General features: G+C 37.8%; 1 protein-coding gene across 1 annotated transcript in view; it reads right to left on the bottom strand.

Annotated features, from left to right (window-relative positions):
* Positions 1-13927, bottom strand: part of PATJ (PATJ crumbs cell polarity complex component) — a 357124-nt gene that overhangs the window by 110812 nt on the left and 232385 nt on the right. Inside the window, exon 29 of the mRNA XM_007464279.1 lies at positions 7220-7311. Coding sequence (XP_007464341.1) covers positions 7220-7311 — 92 coding nt within the window. The remainder of the gene's footprint in view (positions 1-7219; positions 7312-13927) is intronic.

Below are 13927 nucleotides of genomic sequence, written 5' to 3'. Positions count from 1 at the left end.
TTATGAACTCCATTTACGGCATTCCTAACAATGTCAATCACTAATTGAGGGCTGCTGGGGGTAACTCAGCATCTAGACCCACATTTTACAAAGGTGGCCCCAGGTAAGTTCTAAATAATGGTTGCCATTTGTACAGAGGAAAAGTTGACTCATAAAATATTTGGCAGTGAAGGTTGGCAGGAGAGTTAATATGGGGAGCTTTAGGACTGGATGGGATAAATGACAGCCTACCAAGTTTCTCATAGAGACTCTTTCTAAAGATAGTACAGTAGATATCCACAGCCATTCTCCTCTTTATTCTGGCTGGCAAAGCCCAAATGTTGTTCAGGTATCCAGCCCTCACCGGAAGGCCATGTGCTAGGAAAGGTGACTCTTCCTGCAGGTGTAAATCTGGGAAAAATCTTGCCTGATTTCTCTGAAATCATCGCGGTAATCTCATTTCAAGAGCCAATGGCAATGGAAACCTGTCATACTGGAGATCCTCGGTAGAGACTTGTTCAGAGGTCTTGTGCTCTGCTAAAGAAGTCTGAAAGATAAAACCTTCTCAGGATCAAGGCTTAGAGCCTACATGTGACAAGCATATGTGCAGAGGGAACTTGCTCTGGTTGCTCATGATTTGTTCAGAGAGCTCTACTTTTAGCATCCTTCCCATTCATTAGGATTCTGTGGCAGCAAGCAATAGAAATGAATTTAGGCCACCTTAAGTAAAAGGTAATTTATTAGAGGGATATTGGAATCTCACAAAACATAGGCAGGCTATATGATCAGACTTGGAACAGACCAGGAACTAAGAGACTTCCAGAGGACAAGGAAGCAGGATGCAGAATGATGTCATAGCAGGAGCCTCTGATCAAGGCCCTGTGGCTCCATGAATAAACACCGTACATATAAAGTCACTCACATTACTTGCTTCCTGTTCTAAGCCTAAGGTATCATACTGCCCAAACTTAGGTTGCATGACCACCCACTGGCCACACCTTGGCAGTGAAAGAGAGATCTGTCTATTTCAGCTTCTACAGAGGGAGACAGGTATCTAGACTTACTGTTTTTACTGTTCCATCATACTATATACACTGTGTGCACGTGTGTGTGTGTTTGGGGGAGAGGAGTCTATCAAAGAAAACAGGCATTCTACAGGAAAAGGTGTAAAAATACTGCAAAAAAAAAAAAATCCCATCATCCCTGTGACTATCACAACTGGTTGTTTCTGAGTGCCAAAAGAAGTGAAACAAATATAGTCATGATTCCCACAGCTGGTATTAAGAAGTAGGAGCAGCAAAGAAAAAATTAGCAATTCTATTCATGAAATAATAACAGTGCTTTTCAAATATACTTTACAAGTCATATAAGAAAGATGGGCTTGTTTGGTAGCAGCACTTTACCTAATTGACTAAATTCATCTGAATTCACGAATGGCCCTGTAAAATATTTGGTTACTTCAGACTACCTAGCTACAGCCACCCTCAAAAGAGAAAAATTTTATGGCTACGTGGATACTCAAAAGAATATGTCATAGGCTGTCAAGATGATTCCAGAAATGTATGACCCGATGGAATGATAACTGGATTAAATATACAGCTTCCCAAGGTTACCACAGTCTGTCAAAGGGAGCAATGTTTCTCATTTTGATATATAAATTCCAATGCTTTTGACAAAAGATCAAAACACTCTAATTTCACCTTGTTCTTGAACCAAAAGTCTTATAAATTCTACTTATGAATTTAAAATTACTATTTAAAATGGACAGTATAGGAAACAAGTATGGAAGAAATAAGCAAGAGTCAGAGCACCTGAGAGACTTATATGGATCTACCACACAGTCCAACTAAACAAAGAAACAGAAGAGCCTTGAAACTACAGGAAAGTCTCTACTTCCTACAACTGCTAACATGGTTCAGTGCTAATGGCAGGCCTCCTCCTCAAAACTTCTTGTCATATATGCCATGATGATATTTTATTGTGCACTTGAAAAGGAGCCTTGCATTCTTTAATGGTCTATGAGAGTGAGAAAGATGCTTGCTTACAGAAATCAAATCAAATGACACACATAGCTGTGTTCATCCAATGATAACTTTCCTAAAAAAGGACTGCTTTTCTTCTAGAAGTAATGTTCAGGTATATTGGGCATAACATCCAATTCTAGAAATCTTTGGGTTTCTATACATACTGTGACCTTGCTTACTTACCACTCTGGTCTGAGCTTAAACGTCTTTCTCTGTGACACCCTCCCACAGGCTTCAAAGACCAGGTTAGGTGTGTCTCTTATATGTTCCTATAGTATCACAGCACTTACACCGCTGGATAAGGCACTGGACTGTTTTACTCTCTGTGTCCTCTCTTAGGGCAGAGACTGTGTTCTCTGCGTCACTCACTCCACAACACTAGCACAAGAAGGCACTCTGCAAGTGCTTGTCAACTAAATGCATGAATGTTTCTTAAGTCAAATTCATACTTGTCCCCACAATCTTTTTTCCCTCCTATTGATCAAAACTAGACGTAAAGAATCAAGAGCACAATAAGGGTCTTAAAAATAGGCATTCAATTTGTTTATTCAGATGGACTTACTCTAACATTCACATTAATTTCAAATCAACTTCATCTTTTAGGGACATAGCTAGAGGATAACAGGCCACATCATATTTTTAGTTACAAAAACAAGACATGTTCAATGGATACAGTAAGGTGGATCCCATGGTGAGTCCACTTTCACTTGTTAGGGCTTGACAGCTAGCACTCAATCTTTCCAAGGGTTTCAGTTGCATTTGGCCTCCTTTAGCCCCAGCAGTTTTTAACAGTACACATTTTCCACATGTAATTAAGTAATGGAGAGTGAGTTGTTATACATGACATTTAATTTTCGATAGTGGGGGAAGGTATGACAAGAGCTGCAGGCGAGATCATTAATCTTCTTGGATCCCTGCACTGCCAAATACAGCAATTCATTCTTGATCGTATTAATACAGTGTTCCTCCTGTACTGAAATTGGAGTGCTTGTGTAGAGGGGCTCATGTGGAAAAGGAAAACTCACAGAATTGAATGTGTGGTACACAGTAAGCCCCCAGATTGTAATATACATCTAGATGATCTAGAGTAGAATAATTTAGTATACCAGAGTCTATATGTGCCATTGGGCACAATTACATGATTACAGGATTGTCCAAAATCTAGCAATATAGGGAGAAAAGGGCAAAAAGTGATTATGTAAGTCATATATACACAGCAGCAACTTACTAATTTTCCTTGATGACTCACACACTCCTTTTGTGAATTATAGATCAATTAGTATATGAATAAAGACAAGTGTTAAAAGAATATAAGGACGTGATCACACAAATGTACGTCACTACAGACTAAAGACTCTAGTTAATTAAAATGTTGCCTGCAGCATATTTTAACTTTCTGTGATTACTACTAATCATTCTCCCAAACCTGTGGCCAGTTCCCATTTTTATCTCAATTGTCAGTAAATTTGAAAAAGAGTTGCTCAGGTATAAAAGCCAAAATTTTCCGTATAATGGAAATGCACAGGGAATCAATAATTTCAACTAAGGAAGGAAATACTGCCAAAGAGAAGCACTAATCAAAGAAATACAATTTATAAAAATCAGTTTTTAAAGTAACATTATATCACACAAAGCAGTTATGCCGTTTTAAAGAAAAGTACAATTGCGTCTGTTGTACTGAGATGATTTAAGTGCTAACTTCCTGAAACTTGGTAACAAATCAACATTTAATTGTTTCAGGATTTGGTTCCAAAATAGGCAAAATTAGAGTTCTTGTAACAATAGCCTGAAAGAGGTAATTTATAGGCAGAGGCTGAAAGATGTATCTAAATGAGTAATGAACTAGACAATCAGCCTGAAGAAGTGAGGATGATGCACAGGTTACTACACATGAATAGGACACCAATCTACTATGATACCCTTATTGGTGATGTAAAGAGCTGATGAGCAATAAAGTATTTTCTTTTTTGATTTCCTTAAGTGCTTTAAATTCCGACCCTACTTGATATTACTTACCTCAGTAAAATCTATTATAATACATTTTATTGACATGGGGATTAATTGATGTTAATTAGATCTCTCTTTATACAGTCCTCAATTAAAGAGCGTTCTACTCCTTGTTGGAGTATCAGGTCATCATTAAAAAAAGAAGACCATGGAGAAGAAACAGAAGCAGAAGCAGCAGCAGCTCAACAACAGCAGACAGGGAAATAAAAGACATTTTAGGCAGGCTGTGTCCTTGTCTCTTATTCTAACATTTACCAGAAATGGTTGTATATAATGTCCATACCTATCTCTTCCAGTGCTTAATCATTATGATGTTAATTAAAGCATTCTAAAACTGTGAATGCTCTTCACTCAAAAAATAGTCAAGATTCTGGAATGAGACAAAGTATATATGAGAATGGTTCTTTTTTTTACCCCTCCTCTTCCCTTCTCCCTAACTACTTTCCTTCTCTTTTACCTCTGTCCTCCCTCCCTCCCCGCCTACTTCTGCCATCGACATCATCACCAGCATCTTCATCACTATAGCAGCCACCAATGTTGAGTCCATATTGCCAGGCAATTTACATGTATAAATACATTAGACATGTATATATACATTATAAATATAGAGATAGCTATATTATCCCCATACTAAAGCTCAGGAAACTGACCAAGCTCACAAAGCTGGGATATCACAGAGTAGGTTTCAAGCCCAGGCAGGGTGAACTGTGGTTTCTTTTTTTAATCACTAAGCCTTAGAGTTCAGTCTTGTTTTAGAAAACAAGGTAAGAGTTCTTAGTCAAATGACTTTAGGTAAGAGTTCTTAGTCAAATGACTAGTTCCTTCCCTATGGAAACTGAAGCATTAATTAATTAATAAAATGCTGGCACACAAATTATTAGATACATATCTATTGAATAAAACAAAAGGTTGTAAGCAGTGGTACATCTCTCTTGATACAATTCAAGCTCATTTCCTTTAGATAGTCTAAAAGTGGATATGACTAGATTGTTCAGAATCAAGCCCACATCATTTTTCCCCCTATAGAAGAAGATATAGAAAATCTTCCTAAGTTAGATTATTTGAGAAAGTAGTAGGGAGAGGGACTAAAGTATGAGGAATTTTGTAAAATATGAGTTATATGTCTATATGCATTTTTGAATCCACAAAATACGTCAAACTAACTTACTATGATTGCTCCCTTTGGAGAATAAATAATCTGGATTGCTCAGTAGGAGCTGAAAGGAAATTTATTCGATAAAGCTTTCTGAATGCCCACTATGTGCTAGGCACTATAATTTAATGACCATGTAAGAAAGGCTCATAATTAGATGACATATTTTGAATGTAGTTTGATCCTTCTAAATTGCTTAAAATCACTTCCAGTAAATAAGTATTCAGCAGCATCCTCAATCATGCTTACACCATTAATTTCCTGAACAAATTTTTTTCTTGATTCTGAACAATCAAAATTGAAACCACCAGACACTAAATTAATGGGAGTATATTACCATTATTAAAATTCTACTCAGCTTTCTCTTCTGTACGCTAAACAATTTCAGTTCGTTTAACCTTTCTTTCTTGAAGGAGGGGGGTTCTATTTCCCAACTACATAATTGCATTAAATGATTTCCTTTGGATCCTACTCAATTTTCTTTTGCTCTCCTTAAAACGGGATGACCCGGCATGAGTAATAAAGGCCCCACAAATGCTGAAGAGGTAACAGTAATGTTAATCATTAATAATGTCCCTTGCAGCAGTCGCCACCATGTGCCAAGCACTTGATGTGCAGACTCTACTGAGTGCTATGTAACGTCTTCTCATGTGATACTCAAACAGCTTTACACAAAGTTCTAAAGCCTAAATGGCTTCACCTCTTTACTTGTATGCACTTCTCTTGATGGACATCTTAAATTTTTGAGGGGCTGACCTTTCCTCAGGTCTGTTCATGTTTTCATCATCTAACTCTAATTTTGTAACCTCTGGCAACAGCAAGGGCCAAGTGTCTGACAGAGGACTTCAAGGTCAGCAAGTGTCTGACAGAGGACTTCAAGGTGAGTAAGCCAGAGGTGGTCGTCTTAATAAATACATAAAGACAGATGAGAGGAGGAAGGTTTCTCCCCCTAGAAACAAGGGTTAAAAACCCCTGGAAATCCAGAAAGTGTTACTGAGCAAGAGAAAAGGGCATCAATGTAGGATTTCTTCAGGAGCAAAGCAGCAATGCCTGTGAGGCTGAAGTGATGGCATGGGAAGGAATATTTCAATCACCTACATTAGTGCCCATATCTGGGTATAAAACTCCCCCTTAATCCCAGCCATCTCCTGGGAGTGGACGGGTCTTACTAACAGGTAACTATAGAGAAGGGGGAGAATAACAATGATCACCACCATCATAAAGGACCAGCCAACATTTTTTCAAGACTTTACTCCATGCTCGACACTGTGGTAAGCATTTCTAATTTTTGAAACACCACAATGAGTGAGGTAAGTGCTTTATAGCCCCCATTTTACAGATAATAACTGAGGCCCAGAGCAAAAAGAAACAGCGTGACCGTTAACATACAGGGTTAGTTACATCCCCTAAGAATAATTCAGACTCATCTGTCATTTCAGTCCGATAACAGGGAATCAAGCTTCCTTCCACAGCTGATGATGGCCACCACCAATGAGGAGTCCCAATTCTGACTCATTTATGCCGAAAGGGCTCAGTCAGCTAGTAGATGAGGTGTGGGCAAATGTGGAGCCCCAAACGGACCACACGACTCCAGACAGCAGAGCTCACATCTCCTCCCCTCTGTATTTCTCACCAGCACTCTTAATACAAAAGCTCCTAAAATTTTCCTGGGTTCTTTTGTTCCGGCGTATTCTTTGATGAAGGCATTAATGAGTCAGCAAATGTACCAAATGATGGTGACAGTAGGATGAGAAGCTAGAATATTCTATCTTATTTATAAAGAGGATAATCAGGAAGAATTTTTTTAATGGCAATAAAAGTACAAGCCTCAGTTACCACTTCTATCATGTGAAACGTAAGTAACAAGGACACCTCACAATCGAAACGACAATCGAAATGATCTATACTTTTCTTGAAGTGACAGTCACAAGAGGGAAATATATTTTTAGAATACAGTGATTTTGTTAAACAAACAAAAGATGAAATAGTCTTACACAAATGATAACATCTCAAGAGGAGATCTTAAGTTTTAGAAAACCAGATGTATCTATCTTACCTGATGAAAACAAGCTTGACCTTTGACGGGGCAGTCTTAATAATGGCAGATGCATTTTGATGACTTCTTCCATGCAGGATCTGATTGTTTATCTGTGGGGAAAAAAATCAAATGCACTTGTAAAATTGTAATATAAATATATTTTGTATGAAAATATATATGCATATATACATGTATACAAGTATATGTGTATGTACTTGGAATTAAAAAAATGAAGTTCATTCATTTTTAAGTAGGTAGATGTAGGACTCTTTAATGCTAAAAATCTTAACATTCTTCACAGTACAGATTCAAACACTAATTCTAAGCAGCTGCTAAAATCTCTTAAATTCTAATTTGAATGCAGTTAATAAAGAACATACAGTTTTTGACCCTTTTGCTAAACTTGACAGAAGCAGTTGAGCTAGATGCAAAAACCTTATGATAGATATTTCCTACAGCTTTTCCAGACTCCTAAAAAATGCAGAAAACAGACCAAACTGTGGTATTCATCAGAGCTCTGGAGTGTCCATTGAATATGATTCTGTAAACGTGTCAAGGTTATTACATAGCATAAATTTTGTTACTCCAGAGGATGTAAATATTACATCCCCATTTTAAGACAAATATTAGAGCAATTGCACTGAAACATTTTACTGTACCCAATCAACGAGGCATCCACTCTTATCCAAGATGTGGTAGGATTTTTAACTTGATTGAATTCACCTAAATATGATCTTAAAACATTTATATTCTAAATTTCTTCACTCCAGATTTTCCCACTGCTAAACTATGATGATAGCCATAATCAATCTTTTATTTTATTTCAGCCATTTGATAATAGCTCACACAGTTTTGGCTTTTTCTCTCTTGTCTCTTCAATAAGTAATGATCTATGTCATACTGTCCCTTTTTAACTGAGGCCTTGATAATTTCTATTATTTAAGGGATAGTAAAAAGGAATTTATGCTTTCTGCAGTTAGCATTTAATTTGTCTGTCCTTGATGTCTCTGAACTTTTGCATTTGAAGACATCTGGAAAAGGTATCATTTTTGTCATAACAGCTATAATGAGAAAGTATTTGGAAATAAACACTTCAAAGGATGGAATGAAAATATAATATTTTTAACTGTCTAAAATGAAGCTCATCCATCACCTCAAAGTGATAAAGCTGGTACTCATATCAAAGGCTACTGTGAAGACTAAACTTGAACCACTGCTTCACTATGCCTCTCATTTTATCAGCTTTTGTTCTTCACCAAGATAATCAATCTCCCAGAAATCCACTGATCTCCACACTGTCATTTCTCTGCGTCTCAGTGTCTTCTACTTTAAAAGGAATCTAAGCACCTATTTCATAAAACTATTGTGAGAATTAAATAATGTCTTTAAATTTTATTTACAGTAATCTTGATACCCAAATGTTTTTTAATTTTTATGTGTTAAAACTACTCATCTTTTCTGTTAAGGTTTCTACCTTTTTAACATGATGTATTTAAAAATGTGCCCACCCTCCATATGGTACTATGATGATGGATACATGCCATTATACATTTGTCCAAACCTACAGAATGTACAACACCCAGAGTGAGCACTAATGTAAACTTACGGACTTTGAGTGATTATGATGGGTCAATATAGGTTCATCAGTTGTAATGAATGCGCCACTCTGGAAGGGGATGTTGGGAATGAGGGAGGCTGTGCATGTTTGGGGATAGGGGGTTCCACAGGAAATCTCTTTACCCTCCTCTCAATTTTCCTGCTCTAAAAAAAAAAATCATTTTTTAAGCGCCCACCCTCTAGATAACATATTTTCTCCTAATACTTTTATGGTTTTATTTTTCTTATATTTACATCTTCTTACCTAACTTAGTTATAAGGGAAATAGTTAAAGTCATGCAGTCATTAAGAGTGATGTGAAAAAGCATACTTAACGACATAAGAAATATCAAAAATGTATTAAGTGACAAAGGCTGGCTACAACATAGTATGTCTAGCATGATCACCTTTTTTGCTAACCATAGTTTTCAATCCCTTTAACGGATAATGAATGGCAAATAAGAAAGTTTAAATCACAATTTTAAAATGAGACGATGCATGGACTATGCTTGATCCAATGCCTGGCACTCAGGTGATTATTTGTGAATATCTTCCCCACTGTGCCTGGCCTCTGCTTTAAGAAAGTCTTTCCTAAACCACGACCTATCAAACCTTCTTGTCTTTGAATTCTATGGCACTAGGTTTAAAAAAATTTCTCTTATTCCATTTGCACCTCACCTGCATGGTAAAGCCAACCCCTGTCAGGTGGAAAGCATCCATGCAGGCATATAACATTTATTGAACAGAGCTAAACTCATTGAGGGCAGGAACTGGTGTCCTCTTCTTGGTATTCCCCAGCTTTCATACACAGCTTGCATACAATGGTGCTCAGTGAGGATGCACTGAATCACAGAGCCCTGAATGGAAGTAACACTTCCATTAATCAACTGCTGGTATGCTTTCTCTGAGGTGGGCTCCAGCCTTCAAAGTGATTGAAGTTTAAAAAAAAAAAAAAAAAGGTTTTTGATTAGCAAAAGCTTGAGCATATAGAAAACTGAGCTGTTTCATGTTTATGGATACGCCTGTCTTTTAGCTGTGATCCTCCATTTTGATAGAATAGAATCCATGGCAGTATTATTCTAAGTGGAAAAAATCATAGCCCAAATGAAGAAAGCAAGTAATTAATTTCAATTTACCTAAGAGTAAAGCTAAAGTTATAAGTCTTTCCTGGTGCTGTTTCTGAATATTCAGAGGCCCTGGCAGTAGAAAGGCGAGGCAGCTTGCTTGCTGGCAATGTTTTTTCCAGTGCCAACAACTGTGGCATTTACTGCTAAGGCAGCTGCTCCCTGCCAATGATCAGGGGCCTCTAGAGAGACTCTGCTACTCAGTGGAAAACTGGGAACAGAACAGGAAACTCAAGATAGAGTGAAACCTTATTTTACTGGATTAAATCTAAAAGGAAAAATGCAGGTCTCTGGATAAAAATAATCCAAGACAAAGTCTCTTTTCTGGCTTCAGAAATGACACATTAGCAGCCCTCTGAGTTTCAGGAGAGGAAGATCTCTTCTGTGTTTTCTTAGATCTTATTGTATACAAAACAATTTCACTATTTAAACAAAAGGTATATAGCTTCCAACGACATAAGCAGGTTTTTTACATTTCTTCATTTCTAAGGACACCCATTCCAGAGAAAATTCAGTAAGTAATTAGAAAGAACATGATGCATTTTATGCAAATTAACTTCAGACTGTCACTTTTCCTATTTCTGAGAAGGCGCTGTTTTCTGAGGGCACTATTGTTTAAACAACAGATGGAAGATGTCTTCTAAGTATAGCATAGACAGAAAGAAAGCATTTTGTACCTCCTGGAAGTTTTTCGGGTTAATTCTAATTAATAATAACTACCAGCCACTGAGTGCTTTCTTTCTGTGCCAAACACTCTGCAAAGCTCTTGACGCACAGGATCTCAGTTAAATCTCAGAATAACCAGGTGTTATGTACTTTCACCAGATTATGAAACTGGTACTCCAAGACCTTGAGTAATTTGCCCAAGGTGATTTAGCTATTAGTTGAAAACCCTGTTTCCCTAAGGCACACCTAGAGGTATTATCATCCGTATGGTGCACATAAAAATCAGCTGATTTCGAACTTCCCTGGTGGCACAGTGGTTGAGAGTCCGTCTTCCGATGCAGAAGACACGGGTTCATTCCCGGGTCTGGGAAGATCCCACGTGCCGCGGAGCCGCTGGGCCCGTGAGCCATGGCCGCTGAGCCCGCGCGTCCAGAGCCCGTGCTCCGCAACGGGAGAAGCCACAACAGTGAGAGGCCCGCATAACACACACACACACACACACACACACACACACACACACACCAGCTGACTTCTAAAGTCATCTTTGTAAAGGTGTCTAATAAATAAACTCTGAGCTGAACACCTACCATCTTAGGTCCTGGAATTTTGAGATACACAAGTCAGAATCAAGCATTTTACCACAATGCATAGAGGCAAGATCCGATAGCTCTGTTAGGCTTTTGAAATCCCTAATGCAGTATGCAGTTCTGTAAGACTGCACCTTTCCTTTTGAGCAAACAAGCTACACCCTGAACAATAATATATACTTATTTCACTTTTTCTTCATTATACAAATAGACAAAGATTGACTAACTTTTAAGTTTTTTTCTGACACAAGCCAAAGGAAAACAGTTAAAATATTTCATCCTTTCAGAATATGTGATCACTCAGATTATCTAGAGATTGGAAAACACATTATTATTTTCCATATACTTCCAGTAAACTGAGAAGTAGAGAAACTAAGTGCTGGCCCAAAGTTTCTCCTTTCAAAAGCAACTCAATGATATACAGAAAAAATAATAAATTATTTAGATATATCCATATCTTTGATACTATCTAATAATTGCAAGAGGAACTATCCTTAGTCCTGACTTGTTATTCCAACTCCCCCCAAATAGTCTATTTATTATCTTAAAATCTGAGATGTACAACTGTTCCATTAAAGGGTAACCATATATTCTAAGTCTGGGACAGTCCAGTTTATGCATGTTGTTCCCATTATTTATAATGCTCCCTCTCAAAAGTAACCCAGTTTGGGTGATAAATAATATCTTTTCCCACGTTCACCCAGCCATGACTATGGGAGGTGTATTTTATGATACTCCATCTTGATTTCCATATTACTAAATGAGAAAGGATGTAGCAGAGACTTTGGGGATTGCTGCTAACACACAACCACTTCCTTTAGCAGGGATGGTCCTTCCAACCTTCCCATCACAAACGCCATCCATAATGGTTGACAGCCAAGTTAGTATTGTTTGTCGTGCCACTCCAGGCTGAAGCTGGAGGACATATGACACAGACTGGGACCATCAAGATTCTCTCTTTTTCGGGGGTTTAAAGGAGCTTTATATACTTTCTGTATGAAGGAGCTTTTTATACTCTTGATCTACAATTCTGGTTTTCTTATCTGTGTTTGGCTTCCTCTTCTGATTACTGACAAAAAAAGGCCTTTCTGAGATCCTCCACAAGGTCAGTAACTTCTATCTCAGCTCTATACCTGGTCCCAAATGACACTAATATTTTATCATGGGTAAGTTAGCTCATCTTTTCCGAAGTTCTGAATTTCCAACTGAATGAAATGTCATTCAGGAGCAACTTATAGCAGTTCTACATACTGAATACAGTAGCTCCAAATACGAAACATCTGTATTTGGAAAACTTATGTCATATTATAATGGGTTTTCATTTCGATCCATATTTCCCCTCAGGGGTTGGTTTCTGCTACTCACGGCACGGGGGCAACAAAAAACACTGATTTGAGGTAAACCCTCTATATTCAGGTACAGAGATGGAATATTTAATTGCAATATTTTATAGTTTGTAAGGGAAGTAGAATTAGGTTAATCCAGCAATGATTCGGCAAAAGTAAACAGATATAAATTCTTTTGTTATACTACATGAACTTTCACTTTAGAAGTCCTTAATGAGATTTGTTTCAATAAAATTAATTATTCAAAAATATCATGAAGAGGTAGCTTTTCAACTATTCTTAATTTTCTATAGTTAAACTGAACATGAATATAAATTTGTGCTGGAGAGCAGCTCAATTAAATCTACTCAAAAATGTACCAAATTGGAAGTAAAAGTTAATTAACTTAAGCTTAGATTAGAAATATTAATTATACAAAAATTAAAATTTAGTTCAAGCAACAGATTTGCCTGAGGTTTGAATATGTTAAAATATATTATGCTCAAGAACACACCCTTGGCCCATGCTTTTATTAAATAGGATGATTTATTATGAACAGTAATAAATTATTATTAAAAAATTGAGTTAGAATTCAGATAACTGAAATTGCTGATGAAATCTGAGAATCCTCCCTAATTCACTTTTAAATATATTCTAAACTTTACATTTCAAGACATTAGAATCTACAGGTTAACGTTTTTCTTAAATGAACTCTCTCACTGACTACAACACACATGTAGAGAAAAAAAAAAAACAAATCATAAGTTTTATAACTTGATGGATCTTCTTACACTTTGTTTTTTTTTTGTGTGTGTGTGTTACGCGGGCCTCTCACTGTTGTGGCCTCTCCCATTGCAGAGCACAGGCTCCGGATGTGCAGGCTCAGCAGCCATGGCTCACGGGCCTAGCAACTCCGCGGCATGTGGGATCTTCCCGGACTGGGGCACGAACCCGTGTCCCCTGCATCGGCAGGCGGACTCTCAACCACTGCGCCACCAGGGAAGCCCTTACACTTTAATTTTTAATCTAAAAATTCCAAGGACTTCCCTGGTGATGTAGTGGTTAAGAATCCTCCTGCCAATGCAGGGGACGTGGGTTCGAGCCCTGGTCCAGGAAGATCCCTCATGCCATGGAGCAACTAAGCCCGTGTGCCACAGCTACTGAGCCTGCACTCTAGAGCCTGTGGCCCACAACTACTGAGCCCACGCGCCTAGAACCCGTGTGTCGCAACAAGAGAAGCCACCACAATGAGAAGCCACCACAATGAGAAGCCTGCGCACCTCAACGAAGAGTAGCCCCCACTCACCGCAACTAGAGAAAGCCCACGAGCAGCAACAAAGACCCAACGCAACCAAAAAAAAAAAATTTAATTACAATTCCACTTCGAAGAATTTATCCTAAAAAGATTAAAAATCAAGGTGTGGGCTT

The sequence above is a fragment of the Lipotes vexillifer genome, unplaced genomic scaffold, assembly GCF_000442215.2.
Source record: "Lipotes vexillifer unplaced genomic scaffold, Lipotes_vexillifer_v1.1 scaffold47, whole genome shotgun sequence".
Lineage (NCBI taxonomy): Eukaryota > Metazoa > Chordata > Mammalia > Artiodactyla > Lipotidae > Lipotes > Lipotes vexillifer.
Note: the sequence above shows the minus strand (reverse complement) of the source record. Positions and strands in the feature narration are given on the sequence as shown.